Raw genomic sequence first — 13449 nt, forward strand, 5'->3', positions numbered from 1 at the left:
ACACACACTCATGCACACTCACACTGGCCCAGCTAGCCCAGTCCTGACCTTATGCCCACTCAGCAGCTCTCTAATGGATTTGAATTAAGACTCTAGATTTATATAGTAATTAATTGCTGTTAATAAAAAATGTCACTGGTTGTTACTGTGAGTTCAAAACTTGCACTGTCACATGGGCAGAGCCCCAGGGAGGTGAGAATGGAGCTGTTTCTGGGGGGTGGCGAGGCTCTGGAATCACCTCTCTCTGGCCCACTGAGCCTCACAGGTCCCAGCATCTCCACCACCCTACCTTCAGAAAGCAAAAGGCACCCGATGCTGGCACCTACAAGCCATTGCAAGGAGAAGAGCCTGCGGACTTACGGAGGAAATATTCTGCTGTATCGGCTTCATAATCTGCATCCTCAGGGAAGTGATCGATTTGCTTACACAGACCTTTAAAATTCCCTAGGGAACAAGAGAAAAAAAAAGAACAAATGAGAACACCAAAACCTGCCTCGCAGGAACAGCTGCCCTCTGCATAGCCCTTTGTGCCCACCCTGCCTTCCTCCCAGGCAGCACATACGCTCCTGTATGGATGCCCATAAAATGCCAGGTACTCTCCTTGCACACTTACATATGGATCTCCCTCTTGTTTGCACAGGAACATAGGATTTGCCATCTGAATCCAACCTGATGCCCACGTAGCCCAGTGCCCTTTGCTCAGTGGTGGAAAGCACCAGAGGCTTTGGCCGGTAGGTACGGCTCCTGCCGCAGATGGACAGGAGAGCACTGCCAGTCTCCAAGGGAGGTGGGATGGGAAGCGGAGCCAGAGATTGAGTCACGCTGCGAAGGCTGAGGGTCAGGGTCCCTTCCCTCAGCATCGACCAGCGTAACTGTGGGTGTTTGTGTTTCACCTGGCGTGGCCTTGGTGGATCCCATCAGTGTGTGTGTGGTGGGGTGATCAGGTTTGGGTACAAAAGCGTTTATTTCTCTCAGCTGTGAATTTGCTGCCTATTCATTTCATGGGCAGGATACATCCCATTGTTCTGGTGCGGTACAAGAAGAAGAAAAGCCCTTTATCTACTTTCCCCATATGACTGCTTGTTTTTGCATACCTTATCAGGCCTCCTCTTGTGTCCTCTCACAGACTAAGGCTACAAGAAGCTTGGTGCAAGTGTATGCATGCGGCTCAGCAGCAAAACACCCTTTGCACTGGGGGAGCAAAATCTTCTGCCATAAGTGAGGGAGGCTGGGCTGCTCACCCTCAGCTTTGTCAGGTTTGTTACGTTCAGGGCCTTCCACTAGTTTTAGCCATGGGACACCCTTTTTCACACACTCCACAACCAGCAAAGCCATCCCAGCAAGAGACCAGCAACATCTTCCAGTTTTTTGTCATCTGGGATGTCTACTGGGCTCTTATTTTTGTCATTCATGTCTCTCTCCTCTTGAAATCAGGAACACCACTCCAGAGAGCCACATCATCATCATCACGACCACTGGTTCACTAGTATTTCAAAGGATCAGGTTGTTCATGCTTGTACAGGGGTGACCATGTGGAAGGCAATTTCATTATAACTCCTGGGCTTCCCCTAAACTTTTTCTCCCACCTTCCCTTAGTTTTCCCCCAGGACTCTTGCACTGTCTGGCCGTTAACACAGAACTGATGGATGTAATCTGTGCAGAAAGGAGGAATGCAGTGTCCGCATGAGGTGCATGGGTAGGCATGGCAATGCCATGGGCCTTCTTACGAGAGGTCAGCTACCAAAGAGGCTCAGGCTGACTGATCCCTCAGCAGAAGAGTTTGGAGCCTGAGTCTGGAGAGTTACAAATGCGCTGGCAACCTGGGAAAACCACCTGCCACCCAGGTCCCGAGCCCAGCTGCTGGACCAGCTGGATGTACAGGGTGAGGGGACAATGAAGCCACCAGACTTGTGGTGTTGCCTCTGGGAAGGGTTGCTTGTGAGGAACTCAGAGCTCTTCCAGGCCAACCCTACCCAGGCTGAGACCTGCAGGGACCATGTCAGGTCCCTGAGTCATATCTTGGAAGTTTGATTCCAGATGAATTACAATCATCTTTCAGGTATTTGGGAATAGCTGGAAGAAGGACCAAGCTCAAAGGATTCCCCCTGAGTTTCTTCTTGAGGCCAGGCTTTCCTGGAGCAAGGTTTGGGATGCTTCGGGAGGCAGTGCTGAGCAAATAGCTGTAGAAAGCAGGTAGGTGGGTTCTTCTAGATCAGCCCCCGAGCTCGAGTCCTTCTGCATCCAGTCAGCTTGTGCCTGATGCTTCTGAGATACCTGTTGCCTTTAACAACTAGCTCAAAGAGCTTCCATGAAGAGACTAGGGACGGCAGAGAGGAGTGTGTATGCATTTAAGAGAGAAGTAATAGGAGAAGAAAGTAGGAACAAAGCCTCTCCATGTACCTCTGAAGTGTTATTCCCACATTGAAACTGTAGGTTATAAAAGGAGGTTATTAATCGCCCATCTCCAATCCAGTTACCTTGTTCAAGAAGTGTCTGCTTCTCAGCCATGGCTCTTCTGGAAGGAAAGCTTCCTAGCCAAGCAAATTCCCCTGCCATGCTTCCACCCTGTTACCTGCCCACTTAAATACCTGTTAGGAAGGCAGATAATGGCATGAAGGGCGCCCCTTCCCTTGCTTGCCTCTGACTGCCTGGGGCCATCTGCCTTCAACAGATGAGCAACTCATCACCCTAGTCCTTTGGCTGTGGCCACTGCTATACAGTGCACATGGACACCACTGCTCTCTGAAGCACTGGGGAAGTCTCCAGCCTCAGATTTCATCTCCTTGCCCAGCAGATCCATAACATTGAGTGCCTCCTGCCCGTACATGCTGGGGGGCAGGCAGAGCCTGCATGCATCCTAGCGAGGCTCCTGGTGCACAGCCAGAACCCCAAGTTGGAATCAGCCAGGGAGGGAAGAGGCACTGCGTCTGAAAACCCCCTCTCTCTGTACCATCCTTTCCCTGCTTGCTCTCTTCTCCCTCTCCCCTACTCCATTTCTTGCTGTATTGAGCTTGGATATTTCCTATGTGAAGAATCAAGCTGCTTGGGAAAGATGCTGCATCTTCTGCAGGGTGTCTTTTACATGGACTTGTGTCGGATGATAGCTAGTTAGAGGTTTGGCCACTTAGGCAGGATAAGGGGACACTCAGGCTCTTTGAAAATCTGCTCCTGGTACTATTGTCTGAAAGGCTTTGCTGATCTGGCTCAGCAGGGTGCTTGGCCATCGGGATGTCCACCCTTGTCTTGCTTAAAATGCTGTGGCATTGAGGAGCTGCCCTTCACCTCAGGCTTATACACTGCACCAGGCTGATCCCGCTCCCTGACTCAACCCTGCTGGGCTCCGTCAGGGCAGGGTGGGCAGTGTTGGTCCGGCTTCAGCCTCTGCTTTCTCTGTGCTCAGCACAGAGCGCCGCGACTCTGGGATGCCGGCTGTGCTCCCACACCCTCTCCTCCAATGCCTCCTAGCTCCTCTGGGCGATGGATGGGGAAAGGATACAGAATTTAGGTCATTAATGCGCTAACTGGGAATACGAGAGAGCAAGATTCAGTTTTTTGCTCTGCCACAGGCATGCTGTTAGAACCACTTCTTCTCTCTGCCTCAGAGTCCCGCCCCGCAAAGCGGGGGTGACGGTGCGCCTCTGCCTCGTGCCGTACGGGGAGGTGTTAAAGAGGGCACGGTGTGGGTGCCGGTGGCTCTGCAAACCCAGGGTGCAGGTGAGCGATGGATGGCGGCGGTTCAGCAACCCGCTCGGTGCCGGCAAGGCCCTGACATCGCTTCTTGTGTCAAGGTCACTCGGCAATTCTCTGGCGGACATCTGTGGCGTGCTGAGATGGTGTGGCAGCCTCCCCTGGCACCTGTGCCAGTGTGGAAGGGGCATGGGCACGGGTGGGGAGGGGGACGGAGCAGCTCAGCTGTGCCGCCGAGGTCTGACACAACAGCCTTGGCCCGTGCTGCATGTGTGGTTTTCGGAGCTGAGGAGGGAAGAGCCATGTGCCAACCTATAGTTAATAGTCCTGAATGCCTGAGCAAGAGCAAATCATTATCTGGGAGGGCATGCAGGGCTCTGAGAGCCCCCAAGGGAGTAAGAGCAATGTCTCCTCTAAATTTGTGTCCCTTTACCCTTCCTGCTTTTCCCAACTTGAGCAATTTCATGCTGCGAACTCTGAAAAAGGCAGGTGTGGAGCTCTCTGACTTCTCCTGCACATCTGAGAAACTTAAGCCACACACTTCCATCTCCTCCCTTCAGCTCTCTCAGCACAGTTCGGGATTTCTCCTCATCCTCTTTCTCCTGCTCACCCACCAGATCTTCCTCCTGTTTCTCAGTCTCTCTCATTCATTGCGGCTGCCTCCCTCTCCCTGGCGTACCGGTGTGGGCATCCTTGGAGCAGCCTGCTTCGGGATGTACAGGCTGCAAAGGAGGCAGGGAGGAGCTCTGACTTGTCTCCAGACAGAAAGGCTGGGGATGTCCAAGTCCGTGGAAAATCACAGAGACACAGGTCCCCGCCGGGTATTACTGGGAGTCCTTTGATGAGACCCCCACTGTTTGCTTGTTGCCTGCCCAAACTTTGGAAAATGCAGTCTGGAGGAGGTAGGAGTGGTGCAAAGGGGACTTCCCCCGGTGCCTGGACTGGGACGGAAGTTGTCCATCTGGGGCATTAAGAGCAGAGACGACCTGTCATACTGCCATGAGGGACTGAATGTCTGAAATGCATGAAAATCCATGTTAACTGCGCGTTCAGCCCTCAAAGAGACCTCCTCCGCCGCAGCCAGGTCATCGTTTGGGTACATGCTGTCTATCCAGGACATCTGGCAGCCGTCAGCTCTGCTGCAGCGAGAGTCAGACCGAGTTACCCCCGATGAGAACCTGGCTCGGTATTGTTGGTGATACGGTTTATTTTTGTGCCGCTTTGTGCAGCCCTGTCTCTTTCAGAAGTCTCGCTTGCCTGCAGAGTGCAATCCATTGCAAAATAGTAAGTTCCAAAGAATGAAAAGCTACTCCCTTCCTGCGGGGTAGGAACACTTTTAAATGGTCAGGACTGTACATCTGAAAACTGGGAGCCAGAGGCAGAGGAAAAGACGTCCAAAAGGAGAGAAGCAGACAAAGAGGGACAAGAACAGAAAGACCTGTTTTCCCAGAATGATTTGTGATATTTCCATTTATGGAAAAAAGCAATCCACTGAAAGCTTTCCTTCAGCCTCACTCTCTAATTTAGCAGAGGTTTTGGCATGATGGCATCTAGAGAAATAAATAAAGGGAGCTGGATATAGCTGTTGTCTCTAAAAGCTCAGAAAGATGGCTTGGTGTTGGCCAAGGATTCGATACCTCTTTCTGCCACACGCTCCCTGTATCATTTTAGGCAAGTCACTTAATCCTCCTCTTCTTTCACTCAAAATTGTTATTTCCCTGCCTCAGGGAAATATCCTGAGGGTATTTATATTAAAAATATGAAAGTGATCAGACACTGGATCATTTGGGCCAGATAATTCTCCCCACCTTTCAGTTCAAACGTAACGTGCTCATCTTTGATATGATCTTCTCCCAGACAAACACAAAGGCTGTGCACATGGGAAAGCTCTCCCAAATTCACACTAGCAATTCCTGCCTTAGAAGTTATCTTCATTGCAGATTAAACTAATATTTGCTGTCTACCCATGAAAGAAATGTGAGAAACAGTGCACAAAGGGCGGGTAGTAAGACACAAACACAAATATTTCTTTCTGCTCCAGGACCCTGTTTCTGTGTTGTTTCATAGCAGGTGGTAAAATGGGGCTCAGAGCCAGCCTCTGGGCTGGGAAGACAAATTCCACAGCTACATGGCAAACTGTTGGCATGTCTTTCTCACACATATTGGCAAAAGGCTTCCAAACCAGGAGAGGAGGTTTGCTGTCCCTGTCAAAAAATGACACTAGTGACACTGAGTTGTTAATGCCCAACCTGACATGACTTCAAGAGGAAGGAGTGAGATTTCATGAAGTGCCAAGGGAAGCACAGGAAAAGCCCTTTGAAGGCATTTTCATTGCTCTCCACCCTTCCAAGAATGAAGCAGTCGAGAGCACTCATCGTTTTGGGGGATTTGGAGCTGATGAGGAGCACAGTGGCAGGGAGCACAAGCAGTGCTCACAGTCATCTGCTTTTACCCACCTGTGCTGATATGCCCAAAAGAAAGTCTGGTTTTTCAAAAGTGCTCATGGTCCCTCTTGGGGAATCTCTCCATAGCACCTTCCAAAAATTAGACCATCATTTCACGTGCCTCAGTAAACATTTAAAGGCCTTGGTTAGAGGGTGTAGGGTTATACCAGCAAATGTAGCCACTGTGCCGCAAGGGGTGGTCATTTTGGAGCTTGAGCAGGTGGTGCTCCAGCAGCTCTGACCCTGCACAGCAGCAGGGGATGCTGTGCTAGTGGCCATACCTTTTGACTCAGGCAGGTAATTTTAAGACCAAAGAGTCCACATCTCTCCTTAGGGACAGAGGAACTTTCCACAACAAGGTGAAGCTCGGTGGGGCAGCAAATGGGGTTTGCAGGGGTGAGCCTGGGATAATAGCAGAGATCCCATGGGAACAAAGGACTACCAGAAATCTTGCCACCTTCACGTCCAAATGCAATGTGCCGCCTTTGATGTGGTCTTCTCCAACATAAACATGCAGCAGTGCATATGTTAAAATAAAACAACAAACAAACAAAACCCTAGCAACATAACCAGTATGTTGCATACATAATTCTCTCCCTGGGGAGAGGATAAAAGAACAAACCACATGTGACTGATATCAAGCCCCATCACTTAATGTGGCACTGGAAATCATTCAGATATTGTGGTGAAGAAGCCTGTAAAAGAACTGATGCAAAATAGAAATTGATCTTACAGTTATGAAAGAATATCCCCCCTGCCTACAAGGTAGAACCATTATACCAGCTCTCCTCACCTTATTATTAATAATCACGTTTATTGCAGCTGTTGCCACGGATCAAATGATAAAGGGAGTTTACTGCAGTAAAAATGGTACAAACCGTGCCTCACAGACCATTGCTGCCTTGATGAGCATGAAGGAAGGGTTTTATCACAGCGCATTAGCAATGACCAAAGCTACAGCAATAAAATGGCCTGATAATACCAATTCTGGGGAGATCGTTTTAGTCAGGAAATGGTTAATAAATAGAAAAAGAAATGCAGACGTAGATGGGCAGGGGAGAAAAAAGGGGGACCAGCCAGTATGGAGTAGCACTGAGGAGGAGATGATCAGGTGGAAGGAGAGAGGTAGAGTGAACGGCCACTGAGCACCGGAGAGAGAAGTCCCATCCAAGCCAATACCAGGCTCCTGCTCTGCCTTTTTCAGCTCTTACTCCTCACTTCCTCTCTGCAGCCCTCCCTGACCGTCACCCGGCGAAGAAGAGGGGGGCTAATGACAGGAGAAGACAGCCATGTGTGCCGCTGGAGGCGGCTTGGGTCCCCCCCGCCCCCCTGCTGGAGCATCCTCCCTGTAGAGCGTGGGAGCGCAGAAGATCCCCCCCACCGCGTCCCGGCGTTACCCGCATGGTCCCCCTGCAGCGCTCCGCCTGCCTGGCGCTGCAGCTGCGGCGAGCGGGGATCGCGCCGCATCCCGGCCGGACCCTGCGCCTGCTCCTCAGCCTTGGATCGCTTCGCGTTTTCCCTCGGAGGCGGCAGCCTCCTCGCCTTCCCACCCGGCTCCCTAACGCCGCTGCGGGCTGCTAAGTAGCCGATGGACGCTGCCTCGGCGCCGGCTATAGCTGTTCCTTGTACATGGGTGGAGATGCTGTGGTAGCAAAACCTATTATTAAGATTATATGAAGATTTCCATTTGTAAACACCCTCCTTTTACAGGGTTGTAACTTTCAAAAATATCCTCGCTGCGGCTTGAAATTTCCTATGCTCTGTCACGGGCAGAGAGTGAGATTGGCTGGGAAAATTGGGCAAAGGCTTTTGAACGCGTTTTGGTGCAAACACAAACCCAGCACGTTTGAGCTTTACAAGCTGAAACATTCCGGGTGGCTGGTTTTCAGGGACTGCTAGACATCTGTCCAAGTTACAAATGAAAAAACTCGACACAGCAATAATAAAAATAATTCAAAAAATTCCTTTTGCCTACATCCAGTACAAACATCTCCCCTGGTAAACAATTGCCTCTACTTTCTAGACTTTGACAGAATCAAACCTGAGCTGAATTTCTTATGAAGATAGTGCAAAACAGAAAAATGTATTAGGCTCATCTAAATAATCTAAAGCTGTGGACAACTTTGTTCCTCCTAATGCTGTATTTCTCGCATTTCCCTTCTGTGCTGGCATTCTGAAATTAAAAATAGCTTTATATATACATATATAACAAATGCATGTTATGATTTCATATATATGTCAATGAAATAATTTTGTTTTTCTAACTGATATTTTCCCACGTGGTTCAGTGAACATATAAAGCATTGACAGTACCTCTGATTCCTCAGCAGAGAGGTTAGGAACTATTTCTACTGTTGTTAGAGTGACTACTATCACTCTAGGTAGGAAAAACACATGAACTTTCTGATGTACGGGCCCCGTTGCAGAGTTTTCAAGGTTTATCAGCTGAGTCAGTAAAAGTTATTGCCCTTGCCTTGCAAGAAGAGGCAGAACTGGTCTTTAAATGACCTGGGAACCAGAAAAAGAATGGAGAGAAGGGTTTGTAAATAGTTGTGCTCAGATGTTGTAGCATGATGTTGGGTTTTGAACTACAGGAGCACAACTTAAGTGCTGGAGCTGCAGGGGTGGAGGTTAGAAAAGCGAAGGCAGAAGTTGACCAGGACGTGGAGAGAAGTCCAAGCAAAACAGAAAGGGCAAGAGAGAGAAATCAAGATATTACAGAGGATTAAAAAAACCCCAAAACTGTCAATTTGTAACAAGAACATTTGTGTGTGTGCGTAACGAGTCAAATGTGACACTACAACTGTGAGCCGAGTGACAGGAAGGGTGATGCAATTATCTGCAGTGAGAGAGAAATGATGTGCATAAGGTGTGGGAGGAGAAGAGATGCTCCACAGCTACCACAGGCAATCCCAATCCACGGCTGCACATCCAGGTGTCAGAGGAAGGGAGATACTAATGTAAGCTCAAAGGGAAAGGGGTAGATGGTCTCAAGATAGTATTTAGAGCTGTTGCTTCTCTTTTTTTTCTCTATCACGGCAACAATATTGTAACTAGGACAGGTTTTGCATACAGGGTTACAACATCAAACTCTCAGAAATCAGAGCATGTAAACAGCATCCTAGCTGGATGAGGACATAAGGACTGAACCATCTCAAACTTGAACTCAAAGACCCAGAGCTCAGCTGGGTTAGTCTCTCCCCAGAAGTATGCAGAGGAAAAACATGTGCCAGAAAATTTATAATTCAGCTCATCCTATTGGGTTGCATTTTTCTCCTTGGATATAACTGTGTTGCTGATCTGGGAGCATGTATCAGAGTAGAAAGCCAGGCTCACCTTGTACAGTAGGTCGTGTTTTGGGTCAATGGTGAGACTATAAGTTTACAGGTGATTGGAAGTTACCATGCACAGGCACGGATTTACCAGGCAAGAAAAGAGGGAAAAGCAGCCCCCCTTACACCATGAAAAGTGGCCTGTGCAGCCATGAGCTATACAGTGCATTGGTTCAGATGTGGGCTGTGCCACTACCCCAGTGGGAACTTGGGCTTGGCTCCATCCAGAGTACTGTATCCAGCTCTGGAACCCTCAGCACAGGAAAGACATTGAGCTCTTGGAGTGCATCCAGTGGAAGGCCACAAAGATGATCAGAGGGCTGGAGCACCTCTCCTATGAAGACAGGCTGAGAGAGTTGGGATTGTTCAGCCTGGAGAAGAGAAGGCTCCAGGGAGACCTTATTGTGGCCTCTCAGTACTTAAAGAGGGCCTACAGTAAAGATGAGGACAAACTTTTACCAGGGCCTGTTACAATAGGACAAGGGGTCATAGTTTTAAACCAAAAGGTGGTGGATTTAGACTAGATATAAGGAAGAAACTTTTTACAATAAGGGTGGTGAAACATTGGAACAGGTTGCCCAAAGAAGTGGTAGATGCCCCATCCCATTCAAGGTCAGGTTGTTCGGGGCTCTGAGCAACCCGATCTAGTTGAAGATGTTCCTGCTTATTGCAGGGGTGTTCGGACTAGGTGACCTTTAAAGGTCCCTTCCAACCCAAGCTATTCTATGATTCTATGGTTCTACAATTCTATGGTTCTATGATTCTGTTCCCAAACTCCAGATCTTGAATCTTGCAAATGTAATGCTGTGTTCACAAAGGTTTTTGAATGCAATTTCCTTAGTCATTTTTAAATTATGAAAGAGGAGAAAAGGCAATTCAAATCTTTCATCTCCAACTCCACATTGCATTTGTCTCTGACATATCCAGCTGGATCTATAGGGGGACGCTGTCCTCAGTTAAACTGGTGTAAATCTAGTGTGACTCTGAGCTGCTCCTTCAGCAGATACGGTCACAACCAAGAGAGGAATTAGATTTGCAGCTGGTAATTAGATTATGAAGTATGCGGTGTGCTTCAGGGTCCTTCAGGATGCAAAGCGCTATATAAAAATTATTATTAGTTATTAATAATAAAAATACCCAAGAACCCCAGGGAAATAATCCAAAGAATGGAGCAAGTCAATGACAGAGGCAGCTTTCAGTCCATCCTTCTTCTTCTGTGCTGCTTAAGCTCTCCTCCCCCTTCCCCTCCAAGGCTCAGACACATGGAGGAAGGGAGAGACCCCCATCACACGTATTTAGCGATTTGGCAGTCTCAGCAAGACTCCTGTGTTCTCCCACACAACGTCATCAGCCTGCAGTAGGAATTGTCAAATCTGTAACATAATTGACAGCTAGCAGTAGAAATTTTGGGGAATAGCAGAGTGTGGGAATTCCTCAGCTTGCCTCCCACAGGAAAACTGCAACCCCGCCCTGTTGGTCCCCAGGGCCTTTCATCTCATTGCTCTCCCTGCCCCTGGGAAAAGGACTGGACAGGTAGGCACCGCTCGCTTTCTTTAATGATCTCTGGGTGAGAACTGGGGGTCTGGTTGCTGTCGCCTGAGTTGGGGTGAGTGGCTCCACTGGGGATGCACAACCTGTTTTGTCTATTCCAGCCCAGCAGATAAGTGTGAAGTTTATTTTAGGCAAGGAAATAGAACAAGGGAAGGGCTGGGTTTTCTCTAGTACTTTTTGTACCCCAGGGAACCCAAAGCCCTTCATGCAACACTGAGAAAGATCCCCCAGCGCGGTGGCTCCACAGACGAGCATGGCAGCCATTACGCGCTCACTGAGCTCGCACACACTTGCCCTCGGAGAGCGGAGGCGGCTTTACCCAGGCAGGGAATATTCGTTATCCCTCACTCCGTTCAGAAAGTGTGCTGGGATTTTTGCTGTCCCTTCAGGCAGCCCACCAGAGATGGCCAGGAGGGAACTCAACAGAGGGTTTCCTTGGCAGAACACCCTGCTGACTGCAGCGCTTTGGGTTGAGCTGCAACGTGCAGGGCCGTGCACTCGTGGAGCTTTTCTACCCTTCATGCCCTGAAACGTACCACCTACAGTCGAAAAATGAAAACCCCCTTGAAAGAGGTCAGGACTTTCTAATTTTGCAATTTCCTCTAGCAGTCGCTACGTCTCACCCTGCGGCACTGGTGTTTCAGGAGAAGCCCAACCCAGCGTAGCTCCCCAGCCAGCCAGGGCTACCTAGCACTGTGCTCCGGGGAGCAGAGGGGAACGAGAGTGTGCTGAACCTCTTTAGAATGCTCACGCCTGGTAAATCCACTCCTGACCTGGACCTCACTCATAAAACAATCCAAAGCCTCCCAAATGCTCCTAAAGCAATAAAGAATAAGAAACTGAAGGGAAGGTGGGGCAGGAAGAGTGGAGGGCTGACCTGATGTACAGCAAGCCCCTTCTTACAGATGGCTGGGAAGGAAGCCACTGGTGTCCCCAGCTATTCCAGAAAGGGGAGCTCCCTGCCTTGGCAATGTCCCCAGAGTGGGGACAGCCTCCATTGCAGCCCCTTCCCAATCAACCTGAACACTGAATCCAAACATGGCTTAATATTTTTTTCTTTCATTTCCCAGCTGTGCTGTGATTCAGGATTTGAAGAGTTACATGGGTTGCGTGCATGGGTCTCAAACAATCTTAAGCTCTTAGTTCCCTGGGAATATTTTGGGGCAATTGCTGGCAGGGCAAATACCCAGAGGAACAGCCAGACTGGTCTGTGCAAGGTGTAGGAAAGCAGTGCCCTCTGTGCTAAAAGAGCCAGGACATGGAGTTTGCTTTGATACACATGAAACAAACATCGTGTATTTTTTACTTGGGTTGCCGGAGTTCAGAAAGTGTTGGTAAACACAGTCTATATCCCACAGGGCCAAACAGGGTAGCTGGCCTGTGTGAATCTGATCAAATTGCGTTAGCACAGCTATGCTGTGGCTCTCAATGTCTCCAGACGAACTGCTGCTGTTCCAACTTGCTGCTTTACTCATAATCCACATCAAACATTGGATGTTAAAGTAGATATTGCACAGATTTGATTTTAGATCCCTTTTTATGCAGCTGAGCAAAAACCAAATGCCAAGCTTTGCGAGTGGTGTTAGCTTTTAGAGGCTGCTATTAGAACATTAATAATTTTATTATTGTTATTTCCTCTGGGTTGCAGGAACCCCAGTGATTTACAAGGAAACAAAGTGACTTGGCCCTCTCCTGAAGTGCTTACAACAAAAGTTAGACTTAAGCACAGCACTGGGCTTATTTAACAAGCAAACAGTGCCAGCAGGGTGTTTGGAAGAGGGAGGTTTATAGCAGCACAGAATCATGAGACATTTACGGTTGTGTGTGCGTGTGTATCCTGTTAGTTTATGCTGGCTTTTAGGAAGAAGACCATGGAGGGGAAAAGTGTGCTAGATTTAGGGACGATGCCTACAAGAAAGGTGAGTGGAGGTCAGCGAGGTAAGGATGATTTGGAAAGGCGAGGTTGAAGGAGGGGCTGCGAAGGAGGAGTGTGAAACTACCTGTGGCACAGCCAGAGAAGGCATACGTGGGAGCAGGTACTGCTGCTCAGTCATAATAACCCCTTTGAAGCTTGACTGCAAGCCGTGCTGCAGCACCAGTATTTTTTCATCCATTGAGCACGCTAATTTATCACAGAAGAGTCTGTAGGTGTGAGCTATGTGCTAGGGCTAATCTCTGAAGCGTTTTCAGCTACTCTACACATAACATTACTCTTACGTCCTGGGGAGGAGGCTATTCATAATGGGATAAAATTTACTCACAATACCAGACTAGGGAATATTATTTCTAATGTGATCTGGTCCAGTCACACTCAGTTAGAAACCTGAAAGGCCGTTTCAGGGTTTTGAATCATGTCCAAGCCAGGTACCAAGCCACCTTCTGTGGCCAGGATTGTATTACCTGGAGACATGCCCATCAGAGCTTCTTACACCAAA

The 13449-nt window shown here is 48.8% G+C and overlaps 1 protein-coding gene across 1 annotated transcript in view; it reads right to left on the reverse strand.

The window, feature by feature from the left end:
* Nucleotides 1-13449, reverse strand: part of CACNG2 (calcium voltage-gated channel auxiliary subunit gamma 2) — a 51732-nt gene that overhangs the window by 4512 nt on the left and 33771 nt on the right. Inside the window, exon 2 of the mRNA XM_074168547.1 lies at nucleotides 361-444. Coding sequence (XP_074024648.1) covers nucleotides 361-444 — 84 coding nt within the window. The remainder of the gene's footprint in view (nucleotides 1-360; nucleotides 445-13449) is intronic.

This window comes from Numenius arquata, chromosome 2 (genome assembly GCF_964106895.1).
Source record: "Numenius arquata chromosome 2, bNumArq3.hap1.1, whole genome shotgun sequence".
Taxonomy (NCBI): Eukaryota; Metazoa; Chordata; class Aves; order Charadriiformes; family Scolopacidae; genus Numenius; species Numenius arquata.